At 42.8% G+C, this 14,671-nt stretch overlaps 1 protein-coding gene across 1 annotated transcript; it reads left to right on the top strand.

The window, feature by feature from the left end:
- The first annotated feature begins 10,439 nt into the window (after positions 1-10,439).
- Positions 10,440-13,049, top strand: fzd9b (frizzled class receptor 9b). Its single transcript, XM_030745309.1, has one exon. It carries the CDS (start codon positions 10,779-10,781, stop codon positions 12,534-12,536), a length of 1,758 nt encoding a protein of 585 aa, XP_030601169.1. The 5' UTR covers positions 10,440-10,778; the 3' UTR covers positions 12,537-13,049.
- Positions 13,050-14,671: the final 1,622 nt, after the last annotated feature.

Raw genomic sequence — 14,671 nt, 5'->3', positions numbered from 1 at the left:
TTCAGAGCACAGCTGGCTGTTGTTATAACTATTATAATCGTGCTATTTCACTGTTTCTGTGGTTTTTAAGTAAAAAATATATTTAGATCATGGGAAGCTTGTGTTTTTATGAACAAATCAGTAAAAAGAATTTATATATTTTTTACATTTTTCCATTTGATCAGCTACAAAACCCAGTAAAAGATGCTGGACATGTAGTCAAGACTCTCTTTAAACATAATGTGCAACATATGTAGCTTTTTACTGTTCCAGTTTGCCCACTTTGACAAGGACTAGTCAATATTTCTCAGGTCAGTGACTTTATTTCGCAAGACCAACAACATTTACATATGTTTTGATTTACAGCGGGTGTTTTTTATGCATAATTACTTTGTTTTTCTTTGGCTTCATTCACTTGTTGTGACAATTGTTCGTACCCAATGCACAGGCAGATATGGATGCATGCATTTTGTCTCAATATAGAGACTTTCATGAGTCTCTCAGAAAGTATATGACGTGTATCTGATGACATTTACAGGAAATAAATGCTGCGAAGCTTTACTGCAACATGCTGCTCACAAAAGAGCCTTGTTGAGCCTTCCACCACATATTTAATACTAAATTCTTCTGCACTGAATACGCATGAACACAAAACTGTGTTTGACAACTATGCCACTGTTTGGCGGCAGCTGTCTTGTAAAAGTATCCTCCTCCTACTGGCTGAAAATTGTTTGGTGGTCTCTCCATTCCACAAACTAGCCGTGATGGTGACCATAGATGGTGCAAAGTGTACATCACGTCAACTTTTTTGAGCACTATGAGAACACCATTTGGTACTTTGGTACTCTGGTGAGTACATTTAGTCATACAGTCCTGTGAAAAACTAAGTACATCCCATGATTCGGTAGCTTGTAGAGCAAAGTTATACTAGTCAGTATAATCTTTCTTTTTCACATGACTGTACTTATCAATGTCAGCACAGTTTTGAATGAAAATAGCAAGTATATGTATGCATGTATGTAGTTAGACACAGCGCTGGTTTTGATTTAAAACAATGCAACAGATAAAGCAAAGCAAATGAGACCAAACAGGAAACAGTTGGACAGTCAAATACCAAACTGACAGAGTGGCTTTTTGACATGATGGTGGGCTGGTATAAAAACAGAGCAATGTGGGACAGGTGTGCAGGCAGGTGATGATAACGCAGTCTGGGAACCTGTCAGGTAGTCTGCCCCTAGAAGCAGTGGCCAACTTTTTAGAGCTTCCATTGTAGCCGTGATATCAGATTCAAGACTTCCTGTTCTTTCATCCAATCTTTGATTATAATGCAGATACATTTTCAAAATCTAAATTGTCATCAGCAGGCAGTGGGTGATGATTTTGAGATGGCATTTCAGCAGATGCAGTGTCTCTTCTGCTCTCTGCATGGACACCAATTGTTTACTCAAACAATACTACTCTGTATAACTCCGGTTAAAACTGGACTACAAACAGACCAGAAAATCTCAAATCTTCTGCATTGCTTACAGATTATGAATATTCTTATGCAGGTATCTGTGTATAGAGATTACCAACGTGGCGAGTGAAGAACACCAAGAAGAGTAAGTGAGGTAACAACAAGTAAAAAATAACAAATGACCTTTCATTACGGCAGCTTTAGATACAGAGAAAAGATCCTCCAAGATCTGCACTAGAACTTTAAGCATCTCAAATTTAAGTCTAAACATAATGACTTCCAACTTTGCACACAAACTTAAACATCTCAAGGCTCACACCTAAACATAACCAGTGTTAAGCTTATGCCTAAACCCAACCTTTCAGTTTGGCAAGCCAGTCACATACTAGCCATAACCCTTGCGGTGTTATCTTGATTTGAACTGCTTGTGCTCTTCAGGGGTAGGCCCCTCTTACTCTAAACAGGGGACTGTAGAAAATATATCCTATTTATAAGAGCCAACTTGTGGAAACGTTTTTAGTAACAAGTACCCACTGCCCTTGAAAAAAGAGTTGGCAACACTGCCACAGTGTTGCATGTAGTCAGTTGTAGTAAGATAACACAGTTTCTATAATCAGTGTTTAAACAAATTATTTGCTTAAGGGTTGAACACCAGTTTTGGAAGGACAGCAGCTGCAGGAAGCAAATATGAGTTTATACTATAAAGTGTGGTGCTCTGTTTCTACTGTAGGATGGCACAGATTTGCTGTTTGTAAGGCACGAGAAGAAGAAGAAGGTAATATAAGACATTTAAATGGAAAATTTCACAAATAGCTGTAAAAAAGAAACAAGTGATTCTAACATCCATGCTGGCATTTCAGATGCAGCCTGCACTGACGTTTTCCAAGTGTGAACATAAGACTTAGCGGTATCTTAGATGCATTTATATTAAAATGTGTTCCTATAAATGCATTTCAAGAGAACTTGGCTCACAGTCACAATCTTGTGATTGTGAAACAGCTCAATTATCTGCTTATTTAATTCCAATAATGCTGACATTCAGAGGATATGGCAGCAGTGTCATTCATGCTACCTGCCACAGGCTGTAAAGGACATTATCTTATTTCAAAACAGAAGAGGATGAGGAACGCAGATGGACTGAGGTGAAGAATCAGGCCCATTCACTCAGTCACCTAATAGCACTACATAAAATTGCATAACAGTGAAACTGAGACATTTTGTGCACACTGTCCTCTCATTACAGCAAATGACTGTTTCAAAAGGAGGATTCGAAAAGAAGCGAATGCAGATGTCAAAACTCTGCAGTTGTGATTACAAAACAAGACGGCTCCAGCTGATGCTGACTTTCACTCGTCTCCTCTGCCTGCCTTTTCCCCCTCAGTCCGGCATAAATTACAGATTAGTACTACACAACATGAACAAAGAGATAATTACAAGATCCAGGCCTTAACAATTTGCTATTATACTCCCTGTCAATGGCACTGCACTCATCCAGATGTATTGCTTTACATGTGAGGTGTCTCTTATTACACCCATAACAATCTCAGACAGCCCGTGTCTCTGGGATAGTAATGACATGCCGGGCTGTGGCAAGGCTCTCCCATTGTTCTCCACAGGTTGTTTATAGCTTTGTGCCTGATATATGATAACCAATAAGTGAGAGGTAGTAATTACAAGGCCAACACTCCAGCAGATCGCCTGATGAATGCGTGAAATAAAAGATGGGGGTTCTTTGTGGAGGCTTGTTATTACACAGACATACAAAGACTTGACATACGGCAGTATTATGAGCAGGCAAAGGGGGGTATAAGTAGCGTATACCCATTTCCACCAAATAGCAAAGTAAATAGCATTGAGCTTCTTAAAACAAATCAACTGCAAGCCAGCAACTCAGTTCTACATATTCCGATTCTATTCCCGTTCTGTGTTCAGGTCAGGAAGGAATAACACGATTAGAAGAAATAAAAACATACAAAGAAAGCACAACAGTATCCTATTGTAGGGGCCAGGACACACAGCAGCAGTGCGGTCAGACCGTGTGGCTCCTAGGCTAATCAGCGGCACAATGCCATCTATTCTTTATGGAAGTCGCAGAAGGAACACCAAAGAGGACCAACAGCCAAACTCAGACTCATTTGTTAATTTGTAAATTAACCCAGCAAGTTGCATCACACTCTTCTTATTGGTGCCAAGAGTTAGTTGAGACAATTAATAGCACTCTGCAGTAAGAATAAAGCGACATCCGTTTAGAAAACTATTTCTGGCTCAGTAATGTCCTGAGATATAATTTTAAATAGCCACACAGTCACAGAAACCATTAATCACCCTTTAGAGAGCCAGGCTAGCTGCAGCAGTGTTTTTTTAAACAGCTGTTTTCTTTAAGATGCGGTTCACTCAAAACACACTTTAAGAAATGGACTTCCTTGCTGAGAGTTAACAAGAAGATTAATTTTACTCTTATTTTCCATTTTTCTGTTAAACACAGGGCTAGAGCCGGTTAGCTTTGCCTAGCAGAAAGTCTACATTAGGGTTAGCCCCTTGTTACAGAACAAAGTCCAAGACTGTCATCACATAGAAATGCCCCCATAGTTCGTGTGCTCGATGTTATAAAAATATATAATATAAAAGGACTTACAGGTTTCATATATGACGTCATGCACACATTGCCTGAGAGGGAAAGTGTATTCCCCGACTGGTTGGAGACTTGTTGCTCAAAGTTGCCGGCTGTCACCAGGTGAAATTAGTCACATTCCTGTTGTACTTCTTTGAAGGCTGCTTAAAGTCCTCCGCCTGGTGCATATGTTTGGTTGGAACACTGTAAAGACAAAAACACAGGCAGATACACGGACATCCACACAGACTCTCGCTCTCACCATATGATGAGTCGCAGACACAGAAAGTATAATCAACAATCAGCTGACAGCTACAAAGCAATGTGCGACACAAATCAGGTGCTAAAGTAACCCTCAATCTACTGTATTTACCACCCTGTCATATGTTAGTCAGCATCATTCTTCACTCATTGTAGTCGCTTCAACTGCTCGCCTTTAAGTTGAGAAAAGTTTACCTTGTGGATCTGCCCACTTCTCATAACTGGTGTCTATTTTGCCCGTCATCACTTGAAGTCACTGAACACCATCAACTATCTATGGTTGCTGTTAGCTGCTTCCTATGTGAACACCCTTAAGGGATCAGGGTCGTTGGATCTGAGGCATGTGGTAACCCTCAGAAGGGAAGTGTGAAGCTATAAATGCTAAAAGCTAAAGAAAAATTACTTTCACAAGCGACATCACATGCACTCTGCTCGAGAGTTGTCTGCCATACTGGATGTGATGCAACCAACTAGGGAGGAATGTGTATTCTCTAACTGGTAAATAGTTGTTCCTCGAGGTCACTGGCTTTTGCTGGATGAAATTGGTTGCAAAGAAGGGGCACCAAAAACCTCCTTCTGATTGGTTTGGTTGCTAGCAAGTTGCCACAGTCACCTGTAGTTTGTCTTGAACACTTGCTAACTACAAGCTGAGGAAAAGTTGTACCTTTTGAAATGGCTGCAGTGCTGAGGCACAACTTTAATTTTCAAGGCAAACAGTCTTCATTTCCTGGATTGAAACACACTTTTTCAACTTTTACTACAGCTCTGGGAGAGTAGCTAGCCAGTGTTAGCAGACAAGTCAGCGTCTTCCATGCAAACTAGTGGCAACCACAGCAATACACCAGCAGCCAAAGTAATTGCAAGGAAGTTTTTACCAACTGGTCCACGACTAGTGGTTGCTAGATGGTCGCAGACCAGTCTCTAGGCCTGTGTGACTGGGCCTTTATTCATTTTATTGTCACATGTCCAAAATGGCAGACAAGTTAATGTCACATGGTTAGCGATCACAGACTGCAAAACCAAAAAAGCTACAATTTAAAGTTAAGCAGCCCCCAGCAGTGGAACTCTGCACCCTGAAATTGAGCTTTCTAACATCTTCTAAGTGCTGCAAGATGCTGTATCTGACTCCAATCTTTTACTGACTCTAATAGGTCCATCACATACAACTGTGCTCTGAAACACATCATTTCCAATGCTTTTGTGCCGTGCATAAACAGCTTGCTACTCTGTTGAGCAAATCCCAGTGCAGCACAAGCACACCGTCCCGAGAGCACTCACGCGGTACACTGTGATGTACCTTTGTTTGACAAATAGAAACAAAGCCTGACAAGAAAACACCAGGAATAGCCGCATATAAAGACAATGAGTTTTTGTGAGTTATTTCAGAAAAACAACCGATATTAATTCAAAATTCACCTACCAGCTCCTCTAAAACTTCCCACAGCAATGCTTGCATTTGTTTGATATCTTATATCTAGTTTGCATTTGCAAAACTAAGCTAAGAGTACTATACATGAGGGCAGCATCAATTTTCTCATTCCTTTTTTTTTTTTTTTTTTTTTAAAAAAGGCCAAGCTTGAGTGATGTAGACTGAGGGCCGGTTAACTATAATCCAGACTACTTCAAGAGGTAAACCTTGATCCACCAGTGCTCCCACCATAAGAGGCTTTGTGCCTTGTATAGGCCTGCTAATGCATCCTGATATGTGTTGCTTAGCCTAGAGAGAGAAATCTCTCCAACAATAATCTGAGGCCTTCTGAGGGCATACTCAGGCTTCAGTCTGGCCCTCTCCAATGACCCACTGTCTTTGAAGTGTGAACTTAAAAAAACGTTAAAGTGGAGAGTGGTAATGGAACTTCAGTCAAAGCTTCTCTGTTTGATTCACCGAGGCCTCGGTGCTGACGTACAATAAGATATCATCTCAGAGTCTGGAATGTATTTCCTCCCCCGCTCGATCAGGCTTAATTTGAAGCTGGAGCCTTTATTTTTTTCCTACCTGAAGCCAGATCTGATAAAGCCTTCTTCTAGCCTGATTTGTCATCTAGAAAGCACAGGAGTAAATTTCCTTTCATAAACCAAAGGTAAAATATGTCTGATACTACAAAGTGCAGCGTTTGAGCTGCAGATTTTTCACACTTCACTGGACAAGATGAAAATATTGGACTTTGCAGTTATCTTATAGAAATAGTTTGAAACTCAGGGGAAATTTTGCTTTACTGTTTAGAGAGGGTTGAAGTCACTCCCTTAGCTGGCATTAGACAGGAAAGAAACAGAAGCAGTGCTAAAGCAGTGCTTCAGTACTAAAGCTTATTGTATAAAGCTGTAGAAAAACTAGTTTTAAAAGTATAAAAACTAGATTTGAGGGGTTTGGGTGTTTTTTTTTTTGTTTGTTTGTTTTGGTTATGGTAGTAAACAGCTTTTCTGTCTCTCTCCAATGCTTCATAAGAAATCTTACACTTATAGCCACATACCATTTCTAAAAGATGCATATGGCCACAGTAATTCATCCACTGGGACTACCGTTTTGAAGCCTCAAGTTCTGCATTGTAGCCAGTGAAATTTTGGCTTTCTGGATACTAGAAATCACCATTTTCAGATGAGAGGGTGGAGTGCTGAGTTAATGCCAGCAAATAGCAGCCATACACTATATGAGTGCATCACACAGACACACTTACCTGCTAATTCAGGGGTAGGCAATTAATTTTCCCAATTATGGCCAAACTGTAACATCTGCTCTAACCAGTAACAGTTTATAAAGGCATCAAATTAACACTGAGCAGAATTGAGTTCAGCGCATTGGTGCAGCCTCCTGCAAGAGTCCCAGTTTCCCATGTGGCCCCTTGGGAAAATTAATTGCCCACCCCTGTGCTAATCAGTGCTAAGTAAGTAATTTTAAGTTAACCCCACAACAATTATTTTTTAGCTTGAAGAACCGACGAGCTCATGACACAGGAAGGTGCCCACAATTCCCAAGAATCTCTACTCCTCCTAAAGTATCGCTCAGATTTTAGTGAACCTTGCACACAGGTGATCCCCTGAAGGGTCTCCACCCAAACTGTGCACAGGGTTAAGATCACAAATGTGTTTTGTTTTTTTTGCTTTTTAACGAGCACTTTTTCATTTCACTTTCAGATGGGGATGATCATGATCTTATTGGGCATGATGATGGAGCGAGTGGCCCTCCCACATTAGGAAGACATGGCTGCGCCGTACTTAACCATTACGCTGACATGAGTAATATGATCAGTGCAATGACATATCTTTTATACAGCAAACCAGTGACAAGAAAACTTGTGACTTTCTTTCAGCACTTCACAAATTACAATACCCTGTGAACTTTGATGCATTGTGGGCTGGATGAGCTGCTATAACATTGACATTCTGGTCAAAGGTGAAATTTTGTTTCTGGACCGCAGTGGTTTAACCACAACCTTTTTAAAACATGGACAGAAGTTACCATATTTAGATGAGAGGGTGCTGCTTTCGTAAACAGGGTGTGTGCATTGCACAGGCTGAGACACCTGCTGCTTACAAGTACAAGTAAAATGCGAGATTTGCAAAAATTTCAAGAACCTGCAGTTTTTTGGCACTTCCAAGTCTTCATTTCTCAGCCTGGAGGTTGCTTCTTGGTTACATTTTTAAAAAAAATATGTTAACTGTTGAGATTAGAGCTGCACATATGAGTTTTAAGCAAAGCTCACAGCTGCAAGATTCTGTTTTGGCCTCAGCAAGCATGGCTTACTTTTTCAGTTTTTGTATAGCTTAAGCAGAGAAAGAGAGAGAGAATTTAATGTGTTAATGAGGGAGCAATGCTGGTGGAGGATTTTTATTTTGTCATGATGCTAAGCTACCAGCTGCTGGTGGCAGCCCTTTATTTAACATTAGATATGGGAGTGGTATCTCATATAAGTCTTATCTGCTCTACTGAGGCAAATAAGAATATTCCATGAATTTCAATTCCAGAGCATCGTTCTTATTTGTCAGTGCATTTAACCTTTTGTGCACTGGGCCTAAATGTTACCCTTCGGAAAGAGGCAGGGCCAGACGTGTACACATCTAGCTGCAGCAGACAGACTTTTAACACAGGGGCTAATAGAGACAGTATGCAGTTGACAACCCATTCAGTCCCGCAGGGCGAGGGGCCAGAATCCTTGAGTTCCAGCCCTGTTTGAGAAAAGATCAAATGCTCAGTGCGACAGCTGTGGAGCTGCAAGCTCTTCCCATTCAGCCACTAGATGGAAACAATAGCCTGCTCTGCACAATCGCCACTGCATTCATTTATTGCCTGTTATGCCTGATTCTGTGCTCGGCTTTGTCTCGTCTCATCGTGCCCATGAAATTATCCTGTTTATGTGTTCTGAGTATGCATGGGTCTTGTGTTTTTAGATCCCTCAACTGGTCTGCATTCAAGCACCTGCCCCTTCTGAAGTATCCTTTAGCAAGGCAGCAAAAAATTAAATTAAATTAAATTAAATCCCCACCAGCTGCAGAACTGCTTTGCTTTTATAGAAACTGGCCCGTGGAGCTCAATAAAGTTTCACATTATATTGCCTGAACACATTAGCAGAAATGGTGACAGAGTAATTTGTGAGTCAGCAACAGTGAAACGCCACTGGGACTATCGTTTTACCATAGGAACGGGTGATTTTCTACAACTCCGCTGGAGAAAAATAAACTCTGAGGAGCAGTAGTAGCAGGTTCCTTATTAGGGATCCAGAGGGGGAAGTTGCTGTCTCACATTTTTCACTTTTACAGAGTCCTCACAACTACTTATTAACAGAAACCAATCATTCCAGCGCCATTTGTTTTCATATCTGACTGCTTGGTCTGCATTTTATTTAGCTCACATGCTCATTTGAATGCATTTTAGAGGGAAATCTTGCATTTCATGCTACACTCATTTGACATCTATAGTTACACTGCAGATAAATCCTACCATATGCCATAAAAACCTGTTACACTGTAAATTTATCAATTTAACACTACAAAGTAAAGTTCTACCACCTGTTATTCACCATCTGCAGTACTATTTTTTTATGAATATTTAATACTAACCAACTGCTTATAAGTAAAAGTACCTGCTGTAAAAGCAATACTTTTAGAAAAGACAGTAATTAAAAGTGGACCAAAGGGAAGCAGGCTGGCCAATAAGTTCTGTGCTGCAAGTATTAACTGAGTGCTAATTTGTTCCCAAAATTAATCTAATACTGAAGGGCCTTGGTGTTACACCTGAGCTTTTACCAAAATCTAAAGCTTCCTTTGTCTAAACCTGGCACCCTTTGCTCTGTTACGCAGCTTCCTATTGAATTAAAAATGTTAAATGTTGCATTTAATTAATCTACAAGGGCAACAAAGCAGCGCTCTCAGTCCCAGGTAGGGGCCCTCTGCAGGTTCGCTTGGCACTTTGCTAAAGAATAACTGACGGCATGAATACCTTTTATGTATTTTCACATTGCAGTATTTCTTTTTTTGGTTTTCAGACATCTGGAATAGCAAGCCTCCTGCAAAAACCCACAAGATCCTCATTACTTACTAAGACTTAAATTCAAAGGTGACTCTCTGCATGCTATTTTTATTATCATATCTCTTCCAGCGTTTCAGAGATTTTTTTTATTTTATTTTGCTTTTGTAAACTGTAACTGCTGCCCTACAGTGTGTTTTTGTGTGAAAGCTATAAAATAAGTGGAGCCCGTTTTTCATTTAACTGATCAAACATCAGTCATTTTCACTTGCATGTGCAAACGACTATATTCGTTGTGGCATTGCAGCATTTATCCAAGCAAAGCAAAGCGCCTGAAAGGGTAGGCATACTATTCAGGGCAGAAATGTCAGAGGTATTTGACCATCCTCCAGCATCTGTCTGATAATTGTCCTTGTGTAGCGCTCGGGCTGAAATGTGAGCGTTACGGAGCGCCCACCCTCCTCCGTCTCCTCCTCCTCCTCCTCTCTGCCTCTCCCTGACTGAAGTCCCACCGAGCGGCTTTCAAACTTCAGTGTCGAGCCTGAAAGCGGAGGACGAAGAGCCGGAGCTGACAAACAGCCGAGGCGAAACGGCGCAAACAGCCAGTGTGATCGCTGCCTCTTTTTCTTTTTCTTTTTTTTTTTTTTTTTTTTTTTTTTGTTTTTTGGTCAGTTTGAGGATTTACGCTCAGCTCCCCGGTGTTTGATTTTATGATTTTTTTTCTTTCCTCCATTGTGTATCGAAGTTTCTGACTGTCACGTTTTAGTTACGGACCTTTATCTCGGCTGGCTGTGGGAGTAACCGCTTTAATTCAAGACTAAATAATAACAGAGAGCCGCTTTGAATACGCGGCCGGGGTTTTTCTGACGGAGAGCTGGCTGAATTTCGACCTGCAGTCGACATGGGGAAATAGCGGGGACCCCGTGCTTTATTTATTTATTTTACTCTTTCATGATTATTTCTAAAAGACAGAGCTCGTTTGTTTTTTTGTTTTTCTTTTGGCTAAAACAATGGGTATGGACGGTTGTCCGTTGAAGGTGGTGATTTTTTTGTGGTGTCTGCTGGTGATTTCGGGCTCCAGCTTTGAGATTGGTTCCTACGACCTGGAGCGTGACGGACCGGCCAAGTGCGAGCCCATCGTGATCCCCATGTGCCAGGGGATCGGCTACAACCTGACCCGGATGCCCAACTTCATGGACCACGACGATCAGAACGAGGCTGCCATCAAACTGCAAGAGTTTGCCCCCCTGGTGGCTTACGGTTGCGATGTGCACCTCCGCTTCTTCCTCTGCTCCCTCTACGCCCCCATGTGCACGGACAAAGTGTCCACCTCCATCCCAGCATGCAGACCCATGTGCGAGCAGGCCAGGGAGAAGTGTGCCCCCGTCATGAAGAAATTCAGCTACACCTGGCCGCAGTCTCTTGCTTGCGAAAAGCTGCCCACCAGAAACGACCCCAACGCTCTGTGCATGGAGGCCCCCGAGAATGAAACCAGGACGGAGGGGAAGAAAGGCGAAGGCATGCTTCCAGTGCCCCCTCGCCCCAGGCAGCCGGGCACAGGCAGCAGCCGCACGCCGGGCGGCGTGGACTCCTGTGAGAACCCAGACAAGTTCCAGTTTGTGGAGAAGAGCCAGTCATGTGCCCCACGCTGCTCCCCTGCTGTGGACGTCTTCTGGTCCAGGCAGGACAAAGACTTTGCTTTCATTTGGATGACTGTGTGGTCCATCCTGTGCTTCATCTCCACTGCTTTCACCGTGCTGACATTCTTGTTGGAGCCTCACCGCTTCCAGTACCCTGAGCGGCCCATTATCTTCCTCTCCATGTGTTACAACGTCTACTCTCTGGCCTTCATCATCCGCTCAGTGGCCGGGCCTGAGAACATCGCCTGTGACCGTGAGCACGGCGAGCTGTACATCATCCAGGAGGGGCTGGAGTCCACCGGCTGCACCATCGTCTTCCTCATCCTCTACTACTTTGGCATGGCCTCCTCTATCTGGTGGGTCATTCTCACCCTCACCTGGTTCCTAGCTGCAGGCAAGAAGTGGGGTCACGAGGCTATCGAAGCCCACAGCAACTACTTCCACATGGCTGCTTGGGGCATCCCTGCCCTCAAGACTATCATCATCCTCACTATGAGGAAAGTGGCTGGAGATGAACTAACGGGTCTGTGCTATGTAGGAAGCATGGACTCAGGTGCCCTCACGGGCTTCGTCCTGATCCCTCTGTCGTGCTACCTGATCATCGGCACATCCTTCATTCTCACAGGCTTTGTGGCTCTCTTCCACATCCGGAAAGTGATGAAGACAGAGGGCACCAACACGGAGAAGCTGGAGAAACTCATGGTGAAAATCGGCATCTACTCCATCCTCTACACAGTACCGGCCACCTGCGTCATAGTCTGCTACTTCTACGAGAGGCTCAACATGGACTACTGGAAGCTGAGGGGGCTGCAGATGAAGTGCGGGTCCTTCAGCGGTCACAGCAACGACTGCTCGCTTCAGACGTCTGTGCCCACGGTGGCCGTGTTCATGCTGAAGATCTTCATGTCGCTGGTGGTCGGCATCACAAGCGGGGTGTGGGTGTGGAGCTCCAAGACCCTGCAGACCTGGCAGGGCCTGTGCAGCAGGAAGCTGGCAGACAGGACTAGTAGTAGGAAACCCTGCAGCGGCGTCAGCTGCGGCAGCACACACTGCCACTACAAATCTCCTGCTGTGGTTCTGCACATGGCCAAGACTGACCTGCACTCAGACAACCCCACACATGTCTGAGACTGAGCACACATGCACACACACACACACACAAACACACACACATCTTTGCCCTGTGTAAGGAGCTGCTAAAAGACTTAATATGAAGATGAGGCGTTGAATCGAACTGTCACTTACTTCTGTGCTGCTGCCAAGGGAGACAAAGGTACACCATGAGAAACTATAAACAGTATTCAGTCCACAAAGGGAAACGCTCAGTATTGCTACCCATATGTTCCTGTTCATAGTGTTCTGTGCAGTAGACATGCCCAGTGTTGCAAAGACAGAAAAGAGACTTGTAGGGGAGGTATGTTGGGAAATATTAGCGTATTCTCCCTGAAAGTGGCATGATTAACTGTATAAATCTGTATAAATGTGTTATTTATTGTAAATATATTTAATTTAAGTTTCACCTTGGCTCTTACAGGATTTGTTGTTTAGATACACTTAATAAAAGGTCATGGGAAATTTAAGTGCCTTTTCTAAGACCTCTGGTTCTGGCCTTTTGAAGGATAATAAATTTGTGGAATTCAACTTTCTTGCCTTCTTCTTATTTTGATATCTGCCAGAGTCTGTCTTAATGACCATTTAACAGTTTCAACAATCTTAAATCAGTTTTAGTGGTGACAAATAGATCTCCCAGCTTTTCCTGCTTTCCTTCTTCTGGGATCCAAACATTTTTTTTTACAGCAGGACTGCTGCCGCATGCGTTGTCTTCCAAAGCGCAGGCTACATCCCAGAGGCGTCCCCGACAATAATCCTCAAAGAGAATTGCTGATGAATAGAGTGACAAAGCGTGGCAAGTATTAATGTTTGCATCATCAGAGGAATATATTTAATTAATGGCTGTTTTAATCCTTCCGCAGAATCGCTGTTGTTGCCCTCTCGCTGCTCTATTTGATCCTCGTGCAAACACTCAGCACTTTGATGTGAGAGGACAGACCTGAAGTGGATTTCAGCCTTATTGCATGGTTTCACTGACAGATTGAAGCTTAGCGCATGCAGCCAAAATTGTGGTTGCTCATTGAGTAGATGGATTATTAACTTAATATTCGACTTTATATGCGGTTTGTGACTCTTGGAGGCTGCGTTTCTGATATGGATTACGGAATTCCGCTAAGCAGTGCGTTTTGTTTGGCTGAAGAAACAATGTACCCTCACAAACTGCCACAAGGTATAAATAATCACTGGCTGATTCAGAGAAAAAGTATGCATAGCATTATTTTTCATTGAATAAATACTTTAAGTTGGTCTTTGCAGCTAACTTCTCCTAATAAACTTGATTTTTACTGTGCATAAGCGCTACCATCTCCTCACATGGTCCATAAAAAGTGAAAATAAATAGCTTTTACCTTACGGGACTTTAACAGTTTAAGCACCAACGTAAATTGCAACCACACACTGCAAGTCATGTGGAAATTAGTGTTTGACAGCAGTGACGTTTATTATGTCTGCGTGTAACTGTGTGCTGTGTCACCACCAGCAGCAGCAGCTCGTGGGAGTGATAGCTTGGAAAAATTGTGATGACCGGGAGCTTGTTTTCATTACATTACTGGGACGTCAGCTGGGTGAAGCAGCCGTGTGTTCGCTAACATCCCGGGATATTTAAAGTTGTTTTGTTTTCGTTTTTTTTTTTCCACTGCTTTTGCATTTCGGCTGAGTTAATAAGGATATACTACAGCTTGTGCCACCATTCAGTTATGAAATGCACTGCATTTTAAATGAAAGGCACATTATGTCTAGGTAGTAAATTAGCCACATTTCCACTTGGTGTGGTGTTGTGCGGATTTGTGCAATGCATGAGTTAACTTAAATTATTCCTTCCTTCTTTGGAATAAGATGTGGGTTAACTACCAATATCCTCCCCTCTTTTGTTTTCATTACTCAGCCATTGTAGATGTTGTCCATGGTTTTGGCGGGCGAGCGCTGCGAGTCCTGGACTCTGACACTGTGTGGATCACATTTAACTATTAAAAAGGGGTGTTTTGCTTGGAGAGCGCTCACGGCCAGAGACTCGGCTGGTGGTGTTTCAGCCACATGTTCCAGTTCATGAGCGTCTGAATGGGGGGGGGGGGGGGGCACGTGCTTCCTCCCCAGTTTACACTCCAGTGACATGACCCAGAGAGGCCAAACACTTGCCGTGTGAGACACAAACC

Source organism: Archocentrus centrarchus, chromosome 13 (genome assembly GCF_007364275.1).
Source record: "Archocentrus centrarchus isolate MPI-CPG fArcCen1 chromosome 13, fArcCen1, whole genome shotgun sequence".
NCBI classification, from domain to species: Eukaryota; Metazoa; Chordata; class Actinopteri; order Cichliformes; family Cichlidae; genus Archocentrus; species Archocentrus centrarchus.
Note: the sequence above shows the minus strand (reverse complement) of the source record. Positions and strands in the feature narration are given on the sequence as shown.

Excerpts from the sequence above, each read along its gene's own strand:
- fzd9b (XM_030745309.1), top strand. The coding sequence starts at position 10,779 with ATGGGTATGGACGGTTGTCCGTTGAAGGTGGTGATTTTTTTGTGGTGT.